Source organism: Marmota flaviventris, chromosome 18 (genome assembly GCF_047511675.1).
Source record: "Marmota flaviventris isolate mMarFla1 chromosome 18, mMarFla1.hap1, whole genome shotgun sequence".
In the NCBI taxonomy this organism is placed as follows: Eukaryota; Metazoa; Chordata; class Mammalia; order Rodentia; family Sciuridae; genus Marmota; species Marmota flaviventris.
The window spans coordinates 14,403,153-14,420,854 of NC_092515.1; the positions used below are offsets into that span (position 1 = coordinate 14,403,153).

The following is a 17,702-nucleotide window of genomic DNA, read 5'->3' on the forward strand; positions in this document are numbered from 1 at the left end:
CGAGTAAGCTTAACACACAGCCTGGGGCGCTGTGGTTGCTTGCTCGGGGTCTGTTATGAAGATAGAAGAAGGATAAGGACAAAGAGAAAGGACAGAGGGAGAGCAGAGATTGAACTTGGTGGCCAGGGACGGCCGGAAGCCACCTCTGGCTCAGGACCATTTATTGGGTAACCCTGGCTGGGATCCTGGGGGACTGGAGCCAGCGCTGACGTTCAGAAAGGATCCCCAGGTTGGGGAAGCCCGGCTACGAGCTCTCCCTCATAAAAGCCACTGCCATGGCCGGAGCAGGGAGCAGTGTGGAAGGTGGACAGCGCTCAGCTCCCCACACAGAGGATGGTGGACGGTGGGTCCCGCAGCAGCCCAAGGCAGGGGAGGGAGACACGGGTGAGGAGTGAAGGGAGAGAGGGCAGCGGTGGAGACCATCGAGGTCGAAGCGGTCTGTCCCTGTATGGGATCAGCCACGCTCTCTGAGGATGAGACCCCTCCACTGGAACCACAGGCAGGGGGCTGCCCTGGAAGGCTCATCCTTGGGTTTCCCTGACGTCCTCGCCTCCTGCAGGACCAGAGATGAGGCCCAGGAGCGGAGCTTTTTGGGTGGCCTTGTGGCTGTGGGTCCTGTGGACACTGGGTGTGGAGTCGGACTCCAGGGGGACAGTGCCCAGGCTCTGCCTGCTGTCGCACTACCGCTTTTTGGACCCGAAGGCGCTGGCGGCAGTCAAGGCGCTGAGGGACAGCTATGTGAGTGGGGACCGCCCTCCAGCCCTGCGCCCAGCCCTGAGCCCACCAGCGGCCAGCGCGCACCCATCCATGTCCCCAGCGCCTCAGCGACCAGCGCTGACCCGCGCCTCTGGGACTGTGCAGCAGGATTCTGAGCAGGACGCTCCCCAGAGCCCGAGCTCCAGCACCACCCAGGCTGGGCGCCAGCGGAGGGACACGTCGCGCTGGGCGGCGGGGGGTCCCGGTGGCGGCGCTGGGCGGGGCCGATGGAGCGCGGGGCACATCTCAGCCCCGACCCCGCGTCGCAGAGCTGCTGCGCCCAGGGGACCACGGGGGGGGGGGGGAGCCACCTGGCCAGACGCGCGCCGCGTCCCCACATCCTCGCGGGCTCCGCGATTAGGTGTCAGCCTCACCTGACGCTTGTCCCGCAGGAGGAAGAGACCCTGAGCTGGAGGCCACGCAACTGCTCCTTCCGCCCCCGGAGGGACCATCCGCGGCCCTCGGTGAGGCCAGGTGCCTGGGAGGGGGCGCGGGGCGCTGGCGCGGCGACTCTAACTGCCATCGGGTCTCCACAGTCCTGTGCTGGGCTGCGCCACGTGGCCCGCAGCATCGCGGACGCCCAGGAGGTGCTGAGGGGCCTGCGACACCCGGAGATGCTCCCTGGCACCGACCAGACCCTGCAGCTGCTGGTGGCCGCGGGACGCGACCTGGAGACCTGCGTGAGTGACAGCGATTCTCGTCCTCGTGGTGCCCAAGAAATCTGGGTCTGGGTCTGGTTAGGAGGGACGCAGGGGCCGGCGGCTGCCCCACTGACCCGCGTCGCCCCTGCAGCTCCAGCTGATCCCGCAGGGCTCCAGGAGGAAGTCCCCCAGGCCACCGCGGAGGCGTCACAAACCACGCAGAGCTGTGAGTGCAGCGGGCAGTGCAGGGCTCCCACCGAGGGGACAGCAGCGGGTGGAAAGATAACCAGGAGCCTGGGGGCGACGGGGCCCTGTCCAGGAGGTCCTGGGGAAGGACAGTCCTGACTCCTGCCGGCTTCCAGGACTCGCCTCGCTGCCATGAAGCCTCTGTCATCTTCAACCTGCTGCGCCTGCTCACGCGGGACCTCAGGCTGCTGGCGCACTCGGGACCCTGTGTCTGACCTGCTGGGCTTCGCGGGGATCCCGAACCTGGAGCCACTGGATGTTGGGCCCTAGACCGGGCATGTCTCTTGGCCAATGGACGCTGAGGCTCCAGACACTGGCCCCACCAGGACCCACTGGCACCCGCTCTTCCCTGAGAGAAGTTGTGGGTCCCCAGGATGCGGGGCTTTATCGTGGATGAATGACCTCCAGTTATTCCAGTGGCTAGTAAGGCAGAAGAGCCTTGAACTTGGGCACGACCCTCGCTGCCTTCAACACTGAGGTTGCCAGGAACCTCAACCCACTTCAGGAATCGTGTCCCTTGATTGGGACCCTGGAAGCCGCCTTGAGAGTCTGAATCTCTGAGTCTCTGACCGACATCCAAAGGGCCCCCATTCCTGAAGGAACTGGGGAGTGAAGGGCACCTGGTCCTGGATTAGTGTCTTCCCTGGACTCTGTTACATGTGTGTTCCTTGTACTGTGAAGTCCCTGTTAGCGCTCCTGACCCCTGTTGTTAATTTATTACAGTTCATACACAGTGTTGCCTTCCATCTTTTCTGTTCTGTGTTTTCATTTGGACTCGCCCTCAACAGCAAGAAGGACTGAATGCCCAGAATCAGGGGACAAGAGTGTCAATTCTGACCCTGCCATTCAATTAGAGCTACTCCAGGAAAGTGAGATCTGTGGGAGGCTCAGTCTCCCCATCTGCACAGAGAGGGCGGCTGCTTCTCTTGCAAAGGAGCAGCACACCTGCAAGTGGTGTTTGTAAGGTCCTTGCTGACATCCTCGGGGTCTTCCCAAATGACGTCCATCAAAGGAGCCTGCGCACAGGTACAGAAATACTCGGATTAGTGCTCTTTGTCCGAACCAGGGGACTAGCCCTCCTGGCTGCCACCTGCAGCCTCCTCCCCAAGGCCACACAGCTCTTAAGGGCCTTGAGCTCCAGAGCGATTGCAGGTCACTGCCTGGGCTGACTGTCCAAGCAGATGACAGGGCATGTGGAAGAGTGGCAGAGCAGTGGCCAACATGGGCAAGGCCCTGGGTCCCATCCCCACACCACACACTCACACTCACACTAACACACTCACACTCACACAGACAAAAGCAGTGTGGTGCCAAGGGATTTGCAATCTGTGACAATGTGCAGATTTGCAGTGGGTACAGTGTCTCCTCCAGGCAGGATTAAGGCTCCTGTACTGGAAACTGAACTGGGAGGTGCATTGGGCATATCCTGCTCTCCATTTGGAAGCCGTTGTCTGAATCAGAGCTCAGAGAGTGTGACTGTGTATCCGTTTCCTGGAAGTGTGAATGAGGGACATAGGTTTTGGGATGGAGGCAAGTGTCACAGAGGACTGTCTTTTCTCACAGTCATGAGCTCTAGGTCCAGGAGACCCAACCACAAGGGAGACTGGGATTGGCCTCCAAGTGTCAGAGGAAACACAGTCTTGACCTCACTGCTTCCTTGCTGTGTGTCCTTAGGCAGGTCTCTTAACCTCTCTGAGATTCTGTAGTTTACTACTTACTGCAAAAGGAGGCAAGCCACAGTGCTCCCTGGGTGCGAATGTGCATGTCCAGTGCCAGGTGAGATGAAGCATCTGGAGCAAAGCTGGACATGACAGGGCTCAGCACAAGGGGTGGCTCTCCTTCCCTGAGTGGGCTCCGTCCCTCATTCCCCTGGCTCTGTGCTCAGAGCCTCTCCTCAGGACCTGCCTGCTGCACACGCCCTGCTGTGCCCCTGCCTCTCCAGTTTTGTTTTGTGTTACTTGACACAGCACAGGGCAGCTGCCCAGTTGCCAATTGCCCCTGCAAGGAACAGTGCTCAGGAAGGACAGTTTCGAGTTCTTTCCAGGGCTCTGTCCCTGGCCTGCTCTGGGCAGCAGGTGGAGAGGGGTGGGGTGCTCTGGCCTCCTCACTCTGGACCTTCCCTTCCTGACCCTCCCGCCAGCAGCCTCCACCCTGCCCCCTCCCCGCCCTGTGGGAAGCTGCAATCTTCAGGGCAGCCGCTCCCTGGGGTGCCCTGCCATCTCGTCCCTGCAAGGGACATCCTGCCCGAGGCTGGTCCCCATCTCTCTGTGCACCCCAGTCCTGGGTCCCTCCCAGCAGCCACCAGAACCCCTTCCTGTGACTCAGGGCCGCCCCAGGGCTGAGGGTTCCCTGGGAGTCTCCTGCCATGGCCAGGCTGAGTCCCTGTCCCTTTCCCTTTCGCTTCAGCTGCTCACCTGTGCGAGGCCCCGCCCCCGGGCTTCCCCAGCCTGGGCTCCCCTGGTGGCCAGCGCAGGCCTGGGCGCATTTTCGCTTTTCCTACATCAGCTGGGGCTGCCCTGAGCAGGGATAAATGCTGCCCCATGGAGCTGCAGGGACAGTCCACCCTGCACCACGGGGACAGAAGCTGGGGACACTGCAGCACCCAGACCCAAGGACCTCGGGAGAGAGCCTGGACACAGCCGCAGGCGCACCCTGTGTTCCCATCGCTGACGGCCACCAGACCCGAGGATGAAGCTGGGTGAGCCCCACAGCGTGGCCCAGGTCACCGCCCCCAGTCCCCGCTCTGTCCTCGCATCCCCAGCCCCTGACCCTGTCCACTCGGGTTCCAGGCACGGCTGCAGGCTGCTGGCTCCTCCTGACGCTGACGTCTGCGGTGCTGACGAGGACACGGGCAGTTCCTGTGCCCAGTCCCCTCAGCGCCCACCCAGATGCCAGGGACTGTGACATGGCCCAATTCAAGACTCTGGCCCCACGGGAGCTGCAGGCCTTCAGGAAGGCCAGAGACGCCTTTGTGAGTGTCCCTGTCCCTCCTGCCTGTGCCCTGGCCTCCTCCCTGGGCCTCCCCGTGCAGCTCTGTGGGTGGCCCTCAGCCTCCCTGCAGGGCTGGCCTCTGCCCTGTCCACCCTGGGCTCCCTCCCGCTCTGGCTGCTCTGGGGGACCTGAGGTCTCTCTCGCAGGGAGCCTGCCCTTCCCCTGAGGGAACCTGCCCTCTTCCTACCGTTGGCCCCTCCAGGCCCCTGCTGTGGTCCAGCCTTCGCCCTCCAGTGTGGGCTAACCTGTGCCCTTGCTCCCCAGGAGGAGTCCCACTTGCTCAAGGACCTCGAGTGTCGCTCCCCGCTCTTCCCCAGGCCCTGGGACCTGCGGCAGCTGCAGGTGAGCTGGCAGAGCCAGGCCAGCCTGGCCTCCGGGGCCCACTCAGCGCCTCCCAGGGACCCTGTCCTTCTCACCGGTCCCTCTCCCTCCCTGCCCACTGTCCCTCCCCAGTCCTGCCTGCACTGCTGTGCCCTCTCCCTGCCCCTCCCCCTCCTCTCCCTGCCCTCCCTCCCTGTCCCTCCCAGCTCTCTCTCAGGGAGACCTCTCACTGTCTCTGTCCCCCTCAGGTGTGGGAGCGCCCTGTGGCCTTGCAGGCAGAGCTGGCCCTGACGCTGCGGGTCCTGGGGACCATGGCCAACTCGACCCTGGGGGACGTCCTGGACCAGCCCCTTCACACGCTGGGCCACATCCAGTCCCAGCTGCAGGCCTGTGTGAGTCCTGGGGTCCTGGGCGGCTGGGTCATGGCTGTGACACCCGCACGTCCCCTGTGCCCAGGCCCACTTCACACGCCCTCCTCTGCCCACAGGCCCTGGCTCAGCCCACAGCAGGCCCCAGGCCCCAGGGTCGCCACCGCCACCGCCTGTCCCACTGGCTTCAGAGGCTGCAGCAGGCCCCCGAGAAGGTGAGTGGGTGTCAGAGGACGGAGGCTGGAGCAGCTGGCCCTGGCCACGGCAGCCACTGAGCCCCTCGTCCCCACAGGAGTACCCCGCCTGTCTCGAGGCCTCTGTCACCTTCAACCTCCTCCGCCTGCTGATGCGCGACCTGAAGTGTGTGGCCAGTGGACACCTGTGCGTCTGACCCACACCCTGCTGAGCCGTCGAGGAATCTCAGGTCTCATCTGTCAGCGACGACACTCCTTAATTTATTGTCCCCAGCCCTCCACGTGGCCTTATTTATTTGTGTGACTCTCAGACTCAGATCCAATGAATTTTGTTTATTTTTCTACTTTTGTAAACATTGTGCAAATAAACGGCGAGTCCCAGGCTCTCCTGCGAGGCCCGTGTCCGTGTGTGTCCTGTTGGTGGCCATCTCTGTCTCCCCCACCTGCAGCTCCCCACAGCCCCTTGTCACCTGTCTGGGGTCTGCCGTGGGAGCCAGGGTCTCAGACTGTGGGGTCCTGGTTTCCTGGGCAGAAGTCAGAGTGTCCCCTGGGCTGTCCTGGGACCCTGCAGGGAGCCCTCCCATTCGCGGGCAGGGGCCACAAGCTGCTCCCTGGTGCTCAGGACTGAGGCCTCTGCTGGCACCGCAGCGGGATGGCAGCCTGGTCCTGGTCCTTGCCCCAGGGACGCTGCCCCTCTGGGACCAGAGCTGTGCACCCGCCTGGAAAACAGTCCTAATGCTCCAGGAATCATGGCCGCCCTCCCCCTTTGAGGACGGCCCTGGTTTCTGCCCTCACCTCTGGGATGTCATCGCTTACTGTCATGGCCAGGATGGGAGGGGACCAGGACAGAGGTTCTATTTTATCTTCTCTCATCACCATAGATCTCTGGCCCTGCCTGGTCAGGACTCCATGTAACCCCTTCCCCAGGTGTCCCCATGCTGACAGGAGGCTCAGTGTGGCTTGCTGGGTCCCCAGGTTCCATAGTCACCCAGATCCTCTGTCCCAGGATTCTGTTCAGGGCAGTGGCCTGTGGCCCCTTGGCGGTGTTGGGCAGGTAATAGGTGACAACTGGCCGTGGGTGAAGAAAGACACAATCTGGGGCCTTGCAGGGTTCCATGGTGACAACATACCACCACGGCCAAGGTCTGGCTGCCAGTGAGCTGGGACCTCGGGAGAGCTGCAGAGTGGCCCTGGGTGTTCCGTCCCCGCCACGTCGATGCCAGGGACAGCGTGTTTTAGTGTCCTAGGTCTTTGGTGTGTTCAGATGTGGTGTCCCCCCTAAGGTCACGTGTGTGACCATGCAGGAAGGTCTGGGGGAGAAATGGCTGGGCCACAGCCTTGGCCTCATCAGGGATTTAACCCCTGAGGGATTAACTGAGCGGTCACTGGAGGCCGGGGGTGGCTGAAGGATGCGGGGCAATGGGGACGGGGCTAGGCGTATCCATTTGGTGTCTTGGGCATGGAGTCTGCTTCCTGGGCGTCCTGTGAGCTGCTTCCCTCTGCCACACCCTCCGCCCTGATGTCCATCCCCATCTCGAGCTCCAAGAAATGGAACCAGCTTTTTATAAACTCAAGACTCTGAAACCATGAGCCTCGGATATCCTTTTGGAGTTTGTGGCCATCCTGGGCCTTCCTCAGAGGCACCCACAATGTGTGCCTCCGTTGTCCCACGGCCTCTGCTCCCCGGGGTCTCCCCTTCCTCTCTCTTCCTCGGTTTCTTATGAGGACACCAGACCTAACTCATTCCAGCCCCCTTCCATGACCTCATCTTAACTGCTCCTGTGTGCAATGGCCCTGTCTCTAAATGGGGTCACCCTCTGAGGTACGGGGGTTAGGACTTCCCCACACACTATGGGGGACATAATCCAACCCAGGAGACGTGTGGACCTCAAGGGCAGAGTGATACATGAAGTAAGTAGAAAGGGGCTTTTGATACTAATTATCTCTTATATCTAAGTTGTCCTAAGTGTCCTTTACATTTTAAATGGCTTCGTTCACATACAAACGCCCTCCTTGACCTTAACCCCTGGAGGGCAGAGGCGCACACCTGCAGCCCAGCTGCTGAGAGGCTGAGGCAGGAGGATTCCACGTTGGAGGTTCCTCCCAGCAGCGCAGGGAGACCCCGTCTCCAAGTGATAAAGTGGGGGGCTCCCTGTGGACCCCGTGGCCAGGTGCCCTGGGTTCAGCCCCCAGGACAAACAGGAGCAGCAACAGCAACGACAAGTCAGGGAATGCGCCCTGGCTGTCAGGAGCTGCTCAAGGCAGCGCAGCACCCAGGTCCTGGGCCCCTTGGCAGAAGGGCTGAGGAACGGCTCTTGGACACCCCTGCTGTGACGCTGTAGGTCCCTCTCCCGGGGTCCCATCCCTCCTTCCCACCGGCCCTGGAAGCCTACTCAGGCTGCCTCCTGGGCGAGGGCACAGGGCTTCCTCTCGGGGCCTCTGACCACAGCCCGGGCCCTGCTCCTGGGTTTCTTTATTTGTGCAAATTCAGAGACCCCCCATGGCTGCCCACCTGTCCCCCCCCCCAGACGTCTGTTCTACCCCAGGTCTCCAGGGTCAGACCCGCAGGCGGCCAGTCTGATCACGCTCTCCATCGCGACAATCGCATCTGCCTTCCCAGGACGTCCGTGTCACTGCCTGGCCTCCTGTCTCAGGTCCTCGCACGCCCACGGCCATCAGGGAGCCGGCTTCTAGGAGCATCCCCGAGTGCCCCTCCTGGCCCTGACGGAGCCACCTTGGGGTGTCTTGATGGTCTGGGTTCCCTTGTCCCCTTGGAAGTCAGAAGGTCACCCCTGAAACCCCTCTGTGGGCCCCAGAGCGGGAGGCCATCCAGCCCTATGGGACATTCCCAGCCTCACCCCCCTCCCACCCTCTTCCTGAGGTGCCACCAGGAAACCTGGGCTCCCAGTTCCCAGCCTCCATCGCCCCTGCTGGACTGGCACACGTTCTGTCACAGGAGAAGGCTCCAGGCTGGTGACCTCTCCCTCACCCACCCGCCCAGGCTGCATTATGGTCCTCCAGCTGTCCCAAAGATATGCTGAAGTCCTCGTCCCCCACCTACAATGTGACCTTCTGTGGAGACGGTCTCTACAGTGGCAATCAAGCAAGCAAAGCCATCAGGGTGGGCCCAATGCAGTGGGACTGGTGACCTCCCATAGGGGGACCTATGCTCCCAGACGTGGGCAGGGAGAGGCCCCGTGGAGATGGGGCTGAGCAGGAGGAACATGGCTCCTGCCAGACACCCCAAGATCCTGAGGGTGGAGTTCAGAGACCACCACCAAGGAACACGGGGGACCTCCAGGGCCAGTGGGCGAGAAAGTGGTTGTGCCCTGGGAGCCCCCAGGAGTGGGGCCCTCCCTCCAGCTGCACTGGATTGGGGCCCCTGGATGCTGAACTAGGATTGTGGCCCCAGGACTTCAGGGACAGCCTGGTGCCATGTAAGCCAACACACGTGGAGGAGCCAGAAATGAAGGTGACGGTCTGCTTGGCGTCACTGTCATCTGAAGTCCTTGCCAGATCACCCAGCTGGGGACACCTCCAGTTCTGACTAGGGGGACATAGCTGCTCCTGCAGGCCCAGGGGGCTCTGGGAGTGGAGGTTGTCACTGCTCTGACCCCGTGTCCCCAAGGCAGTTCTCCAGTCCCTCAGGGACAGGGGCCCTGGTGGCTGGGAGTCACCCTTCGTGGGGCTCTACCGCTCTGAAGACGCTCTCCCGTGTCCTCTTCCTCTAGGACCAGCACGGACCTGGGGTCCCTCTGACGTGATGGCACTGCATCTCCTGAGCCTCTCAGTGTCTCTGAGAATCAGCGTCTCGGCCAGAGCCATCGGGTCCCAGGGTCCTTGCTCCGTTTCCCCGAGTTTCTCCGGCACCAGGGATTCTGTCCCTCGCAGCCTCCTCTTGCCAGCGTCCCACCCCTGCCACCAGGGTGACGGCTCTCTCCATTGCGCCACTGAGCACGGCAGGAACCTGCATTCTCCACCTGTCTCCATGCGCGGGTCCCCACGGCCAGCCCAGCAGCCAGTGATCCTGTTCCTGAGGCTCAGAGCCAAGTCCACTGGGACCTCTTTGGGGAGGAAGGCCGAGGCCTGGCTCCTGGGAGCGCTGAGGGGCACCTCTGAGGAGGCGGTTTCAGGGGACACCTTGCAGGGATGTGAGGGGCCACAGCAGAGGGTCCAAGGTTCCCCCAAGTGCAGCCGGGTCCTTCCCCCCCACTGAGGAGCTCTGGCACTGGGCGGCCCCAGAGCTGTCCCTCCTGCAGCCGTTTCAGGGGCTCTAGTCCCTTGGTGGCAGCTGACACTGGCCATGGGCTGTCCACTCGGAAGGGACTAGATTGAGGCGAGGCACTTGCCTGTGGCTCCCTGTCCTTCCCTTTCCCCAGAAAGAATGTCCCCAGGAGCCCCGAGCACTGGACACGGGGGTGTGGTGGGGTCCTGATGAAGGGACCTGGGTGGAGCAGCAGGTGGCCCATGTGGCCTGCCCTGGCTCTGTCCCTCCCCAGGCCTGGGGGTGACCCTCTCCATATATTCCCATGATTGCTTATTTTTATAAAAACAGGAAAGTAAAATATTTCTCTTCTCTGTTTCTTACAAGGATCTCTAAATTGTCCAAGCCAACAAGAGTCCGGCTGCGGACCCGCTGCCCCGGCCCAGGCCCAGGGCCGCCCCGCTGGTGGGGACCGCCAGCCGAGCAGGTCACCGAGACACCAGGACATGGCAGAAGGCAGGAGCGGGGCCCTGTGCCCTCCACCCGGACAGGAGGTCAGAGAGGGACAGGAGGACTCTGTGTGTCCGGCCGGGCTCCCTGCGGTCCTGCTCCGAGTCCCCAGGACAGGGCTGCAGCGTCCTGGCTCAGGGCCTCAGCGCCTGGCGGAGCCCGATCCTCCTCAGCAGGAGAAGGCGCCCAGGACGGAGCCACCCGGGGCCACGTAACATTGGCATCAGGATGTTTCCCGCCGTGATGTCATTGTCCACGAGCTTCTTCGTCACTGTGTGGCATGGCGGAGTCACTTGGCTGCCGTAACAACCACCGTGCTCAGGAGTGAGATGAGCTAAAGGGACCTGAAGGGGCAGAAGTGAGTGTGCGGGAGGCCCTCGGGTGACAGTCACAGGTCTGCTGGCGCTCCTGTGGCTGGATGCCCGCGTTGTGACGGTGTGTGGTGGCCTGAATGGTGGCCCCACCCACGGCCCTAACTCCTGGGCCCTGAGGATGTGTAGCCCCGCCTGGCAGAGGGACTTGCAGGTGACATGAAGGGAAGGCCATGGGGACAGGACGTCTGGGCTGTCCAGTGCCCTCACTGAGGGCCTCATCAGGGGAGACAGGAGGCTAGTGTCCCTCCAGGAGGGGTGACAAGCGGAGCAGGAGGGTGCAGTGACGTGAGGGAGCCAGGAGCCTGGAACGCAGGAGTCTCAGAGCTGAAAAGGTGAACCCTGTCTCGGGGACCCCGAAGGAACTGGCCCCCCAACCTTGAGTTCAGATGTCTGACCTTCAGAATTCCTTGGTTTTTGAGGCACTGGCTGGTCGGTTTGTCCCTATTCCTGTTCCTTTTGATTAAATAATTTCCATTTACATATTTGTGCATTGGTTTTGTGTTGCTGGGGATCAACTCCAGGCCTCTCTCGTGCTAAGCAAGTGCCCTACCACTGAGCTGCACCCCCAGTCCTGTCCTACTGTAGCCAATATACCCCATGTCTGCCATCTTAACCACTTCAAGGCCTCCAGTTCAGCTGTTTGAAGCAGATTCACCCTGTGGAGCTACAACTGCCCGGCCCTGTCCATCCCGCTAAACCAAATCTCCAGCCCTGCCCCCCCACTCCTCCTCACCTTGGCAACTACCATCCTGCTGTGTCTCTCTGCATGTGACCTCTTTATGGACTTCCTGTAAGTGTGGTCACGTTGTATTTGTCCTTTGGTGACTGTTTTTTTTCGCTTCCCAGGACTGAGTTGGATGCACACCTTTGGCTGATCCATTCATCGTTGCCCATTTTGAGTTGTTCTACACACTGTTTATGCTGTTTTGTTATAGCAGCCGTAAGAGACTAATACAGACAGGAAATGTCAAATTTTAGGTTGAAGTGAATGAATATATATATATATATATATATATATATATATATATATATATATATATATTTTTTTTTTTTTTTTTTTTTTCCTGCCCTTCCAAACCACATCCCACCCTGGATTGTTCTGCCCTGCTCTGGGTCTGTCCTCATCTGCACAGGAAAGTCTGCCCCTCAGGCAGGTCCTGATTCCAACAGAGCAGGGCCACCTGCCTGTGTTTCAAGGCTAGGTCCTGGGGAGGGGGAAGTCACGCGGCCACAGGGAGCCCAGAGGATGAGAGGAGAGGGAATCTTCAGTTTGGGGGCAGTCATCCTCAGCTTTCCACAGTTGTGACAAAATGAACCAGCTTAGGGGAGCAAAGAGTTATTTGGGTTCACATTCCAGAGGCTGCGGTCCAAGGTCACTGGGCTCCATTGTCTCTGGGCCTGTGGCTGACCATCATGGTGGGGAGCACAGTGGTCAGAAAGGAGAGAGTGTGAGAGAGAGAGAGAGGGAGAGAGAGAGAGAGAGAGCGCTGGGGACAAGACATATCCTTCAGGGCACACCTCCAGCTGCGCCCCACCTCCCACAATTTCCTCTACCTCCCCAAAGTCCATTCGACCATGAATCCACCCGTGGACTAATCCACGGATGACATCTCTCCCCCAAAGCCCCTCGGAACACTGCTGCCCTGGGGACCACGGAATTCCACACCATAACAGTGGCCAATACTGGTCTCCATATCTAGGACGAGGAGGGAGGGTAGGGGATTGGGTGGACAAGAAAAGTCAGCCCCTGTGTCCCCTCAGGGGACTCCTGAGATGTGCAAGAGTCAGGTGACAGAGAACCCAGCCAAGTGTCCTCAGGAAACCCCACGCCTCTGAAGGCAGGAGGTGCAGGTGAGAACAGGTGTGAGACGAGCTCCGCCTCCCTCAGCGCGTCCCTGCTGCGCAGGCTCAGCCAGGTCTCCTCGCCAATCCCTCACTGTCAAGGCAACAGGAAGCCCAGTTCCCACCTTCAAAGTGTGAAGAGGACTCTCCATCTTTTTTAGGGCGTAGGTACCAAGGATTGAGCTCAGGGGCCCTTCACCACTGAGCCACACCCCAGCCCTTTTTGTTTTTAATTTGGAGACAGGGTCTCATTGCGTTGCTGAGGGGCCTCACTTTCACTGAGGCTGGCTTTGAACTCCGCAATCCTCCTGCCTCAGCCTCCCGGGCTGCTGGGGTGGCAGGCGTGGTGCACTGCGGATTCTGTCTTATGTGTGGGAATGTCAGGACGGGCAGGGCCGGTGAGGGGCCCCTCACGTGCTCCCTTGGCACTGACGGTCCCTCTATCTGTGATGATGTCACCTTCCGCAACCGTCTCACAGCACGTGGCTCCCTCTGCACACCCCACTCCATCTCCCGCTTAATTTTTCTCGAAAGCACTTCTTGCAACGGACTTCGTTGTTATTATTCATTGTTTTGCTATCGTCTGGCCCTCCCACTAGAACACCTCCAGGAGGGGCAGGCATAGTCTTCGTGACTTTTGTTCTTGGTAGATCCGGGATGTCTAGAAGTTTCCACCCACAGCAAACGCCCCATAAATACTTCCTGGACCAATGATGGGCTAAATAGAGGAAAGGGTTGGTCACAGTCAACGGGGTCCTTCAAAGGCTTTAGCTGCACCTGAACTCCTCTGTGACACTTTCATTACTGTCTCCCCATTGGTATCAGATGTGGGGGGCTGTCCTTTCATTTGTGTGTGTGTAAAAGTTTTTGACTATTTATTATTCTGATGCACGCTCACAATTGACAAGAATAATTTTTAAAGCCTGGATATTGACACCGTATCCTTGTATCAAATTATCACACTGTATCCCCCCCCAAAATGTGTACAGTTTTAAAATAATTTTTTTTTGGTATTGGGGATTGAACCCAGGGGTGCTTTACCATTGGGTTACATCTCCATCTCCCCCACCACCACCTTTTAAATTTTTATTTTGAGATAGAACCTCACTTATGCTGAGGCTAGCCTCAAACTTGTGTCCTCCTGTCTCAGCCTCCCCAGTTGCTGGGATTACAGGCATACGCCACCATGCCTGGCTAAAATAACACTAAAATAATTCTAAACAAAGAAAAAAAGAGGGTTGAACCCCAAAAGGCTTTAAGTGAAACTGGATGTCCACACCTGACCACAATTTACCCAGAAGAAGCTTTGCTATCACTCAGAGGCCAATAAGCACATTGAAAGAAGGAGAATTTTTAAAGAAAGAAGAAAACAAATTATAAATGGAATTAACAGGTAGAAATGTTTCCTTGATTTCACCCTCTGCAGATCACACCGGGCCCACAGGTTCACGAGTGACCATCTGATAATAAACTTTGTGGTCCATACGTTTAGTAACAATCACAAGTCCCTGTTGCTCGGTGCACACTCAGATCCAATCAATGAACTTCCCATCTTCACACTTTCTTTTCTTTTCGAGTAACGTGTATCAAGTGTTCCTATGAATGCAGTTCGGTGAGATGTTTCAGGACCTGAATGGGCCCGCACTGATCAAATCCTTCAATTCTCTATGTTCTTGATAATTGTTATCTTGGTTCAGGGGATTGAACCCAGGGGGCTTTACCACTGAGCTGCATCCCCAGCCTTTGCACTGTTGTGTTTTGAGGCCGTCCTGCTTCGGTGCTGAGGCTGGTCTGGAGCTTGTGAGCCTCCTCCGTCAGCCTCCCGGTCTGGGTTACAGGCCTGCGCGCCGCATCTTACCCTCTTAGTTTTCTTTAGTTCTATCTTTGGCTTATTAACTCTCTCTGTCCTCCCATCCCACAGCACTCCTCCCTCTGGGTGGTCTCCCTTCCCCTAAGCAGCCTCCCTTTAGGAGCCTCCAACAACCTCTCCCCCAAGACAGTACCTGCTCACCGCCCCCCGTGTGGGCGTGGCCAGAACAAGCCCCTCCCACACCTGCCCCGCACCGGCGGGCCGGCCTCTTGGACCCACCCCGAGCTGCCAGGAATCGTCCCGCTCAGGAAGTCGCCTTCCGGTGGGAGAACTCGGAACCTGGGTCGGTTTCCCTTTCCCAGGGCTCCCCGGCCCCGCCCCGGGCTTCCCCGGCCCCAGGCTCCCGGTGCCCGCAGTGTGGGCGCGTTTCCTGCAGCGGCGGCGGGGTGTGCCCTCCTGGCCCGACGCCCAGGAGCTCGGGCGGGGGTGACAGCCTGGGTGGAGCGGGAAGTGCTGGCATTTTTTTTTTCCTGTTTCTTAGTTTTAATAGAGTTGCTCCTAACGTTTCTCTGGTAGGATTGCTGTGAGGTGTGTTGGACTGCATGCTCCTTGTGATGATTTACACACAGGATTTTACCAGGTTCCTAAAATCAATTCAAACCATCAGTTAGAAGGACTTAGAAACAGCATACCACAGGGACACAGCCACATCAGTGTTTATAGCGGCACGATTCACAACAGCTAAACTGTGGAGCCAACCTAGATGCCCTTCAGTAGATGAATGGATTAAAAAATGTGGCAAATATACACAATGGAATATTACTCAGCAGTAAAGGAGAATAAGATCATGGCATTGCAGGGAAATGGATGGAGTTAGAGAAGATAATGCTAAGTGAAGTTAGCCAATCCAAAAAAAAAAAAAAAATGCCGAATGTTTTCTCTGATAATAAGGAGTCTGACTCATAGTGTGGTAGGGAGGGGGAGCATTAGATGAGGATTAGATGAACTCTAGATAGGGCAGAGGGGCGGGCGGGGAAGGGAGGAAGGGGGGGTCAGCAATAAAGGTGGAATGTGATGGACATCATTATCCAAAGTACATGTATGAAGACATGAATTGGTGTGAACATACTTTATATACAAACAGAGATATGGAAAACTGTGCTCTATATGTGTAATAAGAATTGTAATGCATTCCACTGTTATGTATTTAAAAAATAAAATCAATTTAAAAATGCTGGCATTTTGAGGCTGAGATCTAGAAGAGGAGACTGAGGTCAGAGATGCCCTAGGAGAGCAAGTGTGAGACCCTGAGCCTGGGAGAGCTGCAGCCTCCTCTTGGGGAAGAGGCCCAGGAGCCAGGAAGGAAGCTGGGGGAGGTGAAGGTGAGGCTTTGAGAGGGTGAAGGACCCCTTCATGAGGCTCCCTGGACCTCAATTGTGTAGGCTAACCTTCGCCCTCCAGTGTGGGCTAACCTGTGCCCTTGCTCCCCAGGAGGAGTCCCTCTTGCTCAAGGACCTCGAGTGCCGCTCCCCGCTCTTCCCCAGGCCCTGGGACCTGCGGCAGCTGCAGGTGAGCTGGCAGAGCCAGGCCAGCCTGGCCTCCTGGGCCCACTCAGCGCCTCCCAGGGACCCTGTCCTTCTCACCAGTCCCTCCCCAGTCCTGCCTGCCTGCACTGGCTGTGCTGTGCCCTCTCCCTGCCCCTCCTCCTCCCTCTCCCTGCCCTCCCTCCCTGTCCCCTCCCAGCTCTCTCAGGGAGACCTCTCACTGTCTCTGTCCCCCTCAGGTGTGGGAGCGCCCTGTGGCCTTGCAGGCAGAGCTGGCCCTGACGCTGCGGGTCCTGGGGACCATGGCCAACTCGACCCTGGGGGACATCCTGGACCAGCCCCTTCACACATTGGGCCACATCCAGTCCCAGCTGCAGGCCTGTGTGAGTCCTGGGGTCCTGGGCGGCTGGGTCATGGCTGTGACACCCGCACGTCCCCTGTGCCCAGGCCCACTTCACACGCCCTCCTCTGCCCACAGGCCCTGGCTCAGCCCACAGCAGGCCCCAGGCCCCAGGGTCGCCACCGCCACCGCCTGTCCCACTGGCTTCAGAGGCTGCAGCAGGCCCCCGAGAAGGTGAGTGGGTGTCAGAGGACGGAGGCTGGAGCAGCTGGCCCTGGCCACGGCAGCCACTGAGCCCCTGGTCCCCACAGGAGTCCCCCGCCTGCCTCGAGGACTCTGTCACCTTCAACCTCCTCTGCCTCCTGATGCGCGACCTGAAGTGTGTGGCCAGTGGACACCTGTGCGTCTGACCCACACCCTGCTGCATGTCCCAGCCCCTTAGATATCATGAGGCCCTTCGATCGCGGCCTCCAAAGGTATTTGGTTGTAAAGTCCCCAAAGATGTTTATTCTTGTGATTTTTATGCACATTGTGAAAAGTAAACAATTTGCCCGTGACATTGACTTTGTTTGTCTAAGTGACTGCACCCTGTGTCTGACTGTGACTGACAGAGACGGGGGGGGGGGGGGGGGGACAGTGAGAAAGGGGGAGAGGGAGAACCTCAAGGAACAAATGGGGATCACCAGGGACACTTTCGGCGGCACGTCCTGGGCCATTTCCCAGCCGCTGATTTAAACACGACCAACAGTAACAAGGAACAAGCTGCCCGGGGGGGCTGTGTCCGGGTCAGGTCAGCAGGACGGTGGCCTCCTCCTGGGCTCGGGTCTGCACCGGGTGTGTCTCTAAGGACACTGGTCGTGACTGTGTCACATCCGCCATCACCGCCTTTGGTGGTGGTTTCCATTCTCGGCCACTGTGACCGCGTCCTTGGGACCGCAGAGTCCACACAGAAGGGAGATTTATTTCTTCCAGTTCCAGAGCTGGGGAGTCCAGGGCTCTGGCCAGCTCTGCAGGGAGCGCCCGCCCGAGGCCACAGAGCGCGTGGAGGGCGTGGCCTCTCGCCTGCCCGGAAAGGCGCATGCGTGGGAGCAGGACCATCCAGGGAACTCAGCGGGAGCCCCCTCCCGGGCTAGGGACAGCCTTCATCCATCCTGAAGGTGGCGGCCCGTGACCCAGTCACCTCTTGTAGTTCCGCCTCTTGTTGCTGTTGCAGTGGCAATGAGATTTCGACTTGCACTCTGCAGGTGACTACTGTCAGGGTGGGGACCTCTTGGGAGGAATGTCCCAGAGAGAGATGTCATCCAGAAGGCGTTTCTTTGATGGGCCTAGGTAGGTTAGAACTCATTTTGATTGCAAGCAACAGAAACCCTCTTGAGCTAGCCTAAGTGGAAGGGGAACGGTGGGTGCCGTGAAAACGTGTTAAGGAGTCGAGGGGAAGCTTCTGGCATTACCTTGGAAGTCCAATAGATGCAGACTCTATGAGCCAGAAACTCTCCCTCTAAGATATATCAATGGAGACTCCAGCACCTGTGCACTGAAGCCGGCACAAGAATGTACTTTG

General features: G+C 59.0%; 3 protein-coding genes across 3 annotated transcripts; all 3 read left to right on the forward strand.

Annotated features, from left to right (window-relative positions):
• Positions 1 to 275: 275 nt before the first annotated feature.
• On the forward strand, positions 276 to 1,858 carry LOC114083000 (interferon lambda-4-like). The gene is made up of 6 exons (XM_071604183.1): positions 276 to 384; positions 560 to 738; positions 1,149 to 1,220; positions 1,293 to 1,436; positions 1,549 to 1,623; positions 1,760 to 1,858. Exons 1-6 carry the CDS (start codon positions 276 to 278, stop codon positions 1,856 to 1,858), a joined length of 678 nt encoding a protein of 225 aa, XP_071460284.1.
• A 2,473-nt stretch (positions 1,859 to 4,331) lies between these two features.
• Positions 4,332 to 5,714, forward strand: LOC114083001 (interferon lambda-3-like). Its single transcript, XM_027924124.2, has 6 exons — positions 4,332 to 4,341; positions 4,433 to 4,614; positions 4,899 to 4,976; positions 5,204 to 5,347; positions 5,443 to 5,538; positions 5,616 to 5,714. The coding sequence occupies exons 1-6, from the start codon at positions 4,332 to 4,334 to the stop codon at positions 5,712 to 5,714; spliced, it is 609 nt and encodes a 202-aa protein (XP_027779925.2).
• Positions 5,715 to 8,551: 2,837 nt separating this feature from the next.
• LOC114097309 (interferon lambda-3-like) lies at positions 8,552 to 16,551 on the forward strand. Its single transcript, XM_071604184.1, has 5 exons — positions 8,552 to 8,638; positions 15,749 to 15,826; positions 16,041 to 16,184; positions 16,280 to 16,375; positions 16,453 to 16,551. The coding sequence occupies exons 1-5, from the start codon at positions 8,552 to 8,554 to the stop codon at positions 16,549 to 16,551; spliced, it is 504 nt and encodes a 167-aa protein (XP_071460285.1).
• Positions 16,552 to 17,702: the final 1,151 nt, after the last annotated feature.

Coding starts and splice junctions, on each gene's coding strand:
- LOC114097309 (XM_071604184.1), top strand. CDS start 8,552: ATGCTGAAGTCCTCGTCCCCCACCTACAATGTGACCTTCTGTGGAGAC. Junction 8,639..15,748: donor AAGCAAGCAAAGCCATCAGG/GTGGGCCCAATG, acceptor CTTGCTCCCCAG/GAGGAGTCCCTCTTGCTCAA. Junction 16,376..16,452: donor TGCAGCAGGCCCCCGAGAAG/GTGAGTGGGTGT, acceptor TGGTCCCCACAG/GAGTCCCCCGCCTGCCTCGA.
- LOC114083000 (XM_071604183.1), top strand. CDS start 276: ATGGCCGGAGCAGGGAGCAGTGTGGAAGGTGGACAGCGCTCAGCTCCC. Junction 739..1,148: donor AGGCGCTGAGGGACAGCTAT/GTGAGTGGGGAC, acceptor CTTGTCCCGCAG/GAGGAAGAGACCCTGAGCTG. Junction 1,221..1,292: donor GGGACCATCCGCGGCCCTCG/GTGAGGCCAGGT, acceptor GGGTCTCCACAG/TCCTGTGCTGGGCTGCGCCA.
- LOC114083001 (XM_027924124.2), top strand. Junction 4,977..5,203: donor GGGACCTGCGGCAGCTGCAG/GTGAGCTGGCAG, acceptor TGTCCCCCTCAG/GTGTGGGAGCGCCCTGTGGC. Junction 5,348..5,442: donor AGTCCCAGCTGCAGGCCTGT/GTGAGTCCTGGG, acceptor CTCTGCCCACAG/GCCCTGGCTCAGCCCACAGC.